This window comes from Haliaeetus leucocephalus, unplaced genomic scaffold (assembly GCF_000737465.1).
Source record: "Haliaeetus leucocephalus isolate CR32 unplaced genomic scaffold, Haliaeetus_leucocephalus-4.0 Scaffold339, whole genome shotgun sequence".
NCBI lineage: Eukaryota > Metazoa > Chordata > Aves > Accipitriformes > Accipitridae > Haliaeetus > Haliaeetus leucocephalus.
Genome location: NW_010972775.1, coordinates 15,028,396 through 15,030,243, shown reverse-complemented (window position 1 = coordinate 15,030,243; position 1,848 = coordinate 15,028,396). Strand labels below are relative to the sequence as shown.

The window sequence follows — 1,848 nt, the reverse complement described above, 5'->3', positions numbered from 1 at the left end:
AATATGGCTGTTACATCCTTTCCCCAGTGCAAAGAGGCTGGTAGGAGATCTCATTCCTCCAGCGGAAACCAGCACAGGGAAATTAGGAATTGCCCTTCATCTTCCCATCCGTGCCCTGGGGCAAGGGAGCAGCTCAGTGTACGCTCAGCCTTGTCAGGGATCATTCTCCGGAGACCATGTCTAACCCCTGTCAGACCTGCCTTTGCCATCATAAAAGAATATAGAATATACCACCAGCTGGCAAGAGGTAGAGCTAGAGCTCCTGATGGCCAGCTATGATATTTCTGCATTTCCCCTTAGCCAACAAGCCATTTCCCTGCATCCCGTGCCACTGCCCTGCTTGAGACCATTCCTGTGGAAGATTTCAGGCCTTTTGTTATTTTGTTACTCTTCTTTTTTCAAGGGCTCGGTTGTCTCAGGCCAAACAGAGGCAATGCTGGTTCAGAAGACAGCATCTCCTGCCCCTGGCTGTCCCTGTCCCCATGGCGGGGGAACACAGTGTTTCGGTGCCTCCTCCTCTGTCACAATGTTTTTCAGCTCCACCAAGCAAAGTGTCCAATTAGAGCGGAGCCTCTTGCTTCCATCTTTGCCGACATTTAATTAACATGCTGCTGCTGGCAGCCGCTGACAAATTCCAGAAACATGTTGTAAAGGGGTTTTGTCTTTACCCAGCATGGAAAATGAGGGTGTCATATCCCAAGGGGATGTGAATAGCTACTTTTGACTCCCCCCCCAGGTGTGAGAATTACAGCTAGACGCAGTGAAGAGACCTATCAGCCCTCCTACCTCCTTTTTTCCCCATTTTTCCTCTCCTGCTCCTCACATCATATCACCCTGGAAAACATGCAGGTTTTAGGCCTGATTTTCATTCCTGTCTCTTCCAACTCTGGCTGAAGTCTGGTTAAGAGGCAGGGGCTGTGCTCTGGCTTTGGGCTTTTACCACCAGGATAGCACTGGTAAGTGGAAAGAGTGGTCTGATGACACTGGAAGAAACGGCTGAAACCAAAGAAGAGGAAAGGGTCATGCCAGCCTACGCTATATGCACAAACAAGGCTCCCAAGGAGCTGATGGAGGCCTCAGTAGAGCAGGTCAAGAGAAGGTGATGGAGGAGGCACGTAAAAGTATAGACAGACTCAAAGCTGACCCTCACCCAGGCCTTGGGTGGCAGCACGAGTGCAGGGACAGCTGCTGTCCCCCAACACCCCCCGCCCCCCAAAAAGCGCCAGCCTGGCCTGTGCTTCCCACATGGGCTCAGCCCCCACTCTGGAAGGTCTGGCTGCTGCCGTCAACTGCTGTATTTTAAGGTGCCGGGTGCTAAGCCAAGGGTCTCCACAGCCTGCACTATCCCCGCATTGCCATCACTCGTGCATCCACTTTGGCCCCTGGGCACCAGGAGTGTCCCAGGGCCCCCGCTTTACCCCCAGCAGCCAAGAGCTCTCCCAGTCGCTGCTCTGTGCCGGCAGCGGGAGAGACAGGGTCTGGGTGACATCCCATCCTGCTCCACTACTGACGTAAGGGAGTACAGGCCTGGAAAGAAGAACACGTTTTTATTTTATTCACAACAGCTCGTTACAAAAGCGGGAGAGAAGGGCAGAGCCGGGTGCCTCGTCCTCACGGGGAGAAAACGAGCCTTTGCCCACCCGGAGCAGGGCCCGGGGTCCCGTGGTGGGGGAAGAGGCCGGCGTGGGCAGCCCCGCAGGCGGGAAGATGGCGGGCAGCCCCGCCGACCCCCCTGAGGGGGCAGAGCCCTTGGCGGGGGGGCGGCGGAGAGCTGCGGGCGGCTCAGGGCGAGGCGGGCTTGTCGGGGTTGTGCATGTGGTACACGTCGCTCTCCTCGTCCTCCGGCAC

At 56.0% G+C, this 1,848-nt stretch overlaps 1 protein-coding gene across 1 annotated transcript in view; it reads right to left on the bottom strand.

Annotated features, from left to right (window-relative positions):
• Positions 1-1,782: 1,782 nt before the first annotated feature.
• The window catches only part of RHCG (Rh family, C glycoprotein), an 8,516-nt gene continuing 8,450 nt past the window's right edge, over positions 1,783-1,848 (bottom strand). Inside the window, exon 10 of the mRNA XM_010571962.1 lies at positions 1,783-1,848. Coding sequence (XP_010570264.1) covers positions 1,783-1,848 — 66 coding nt within the window.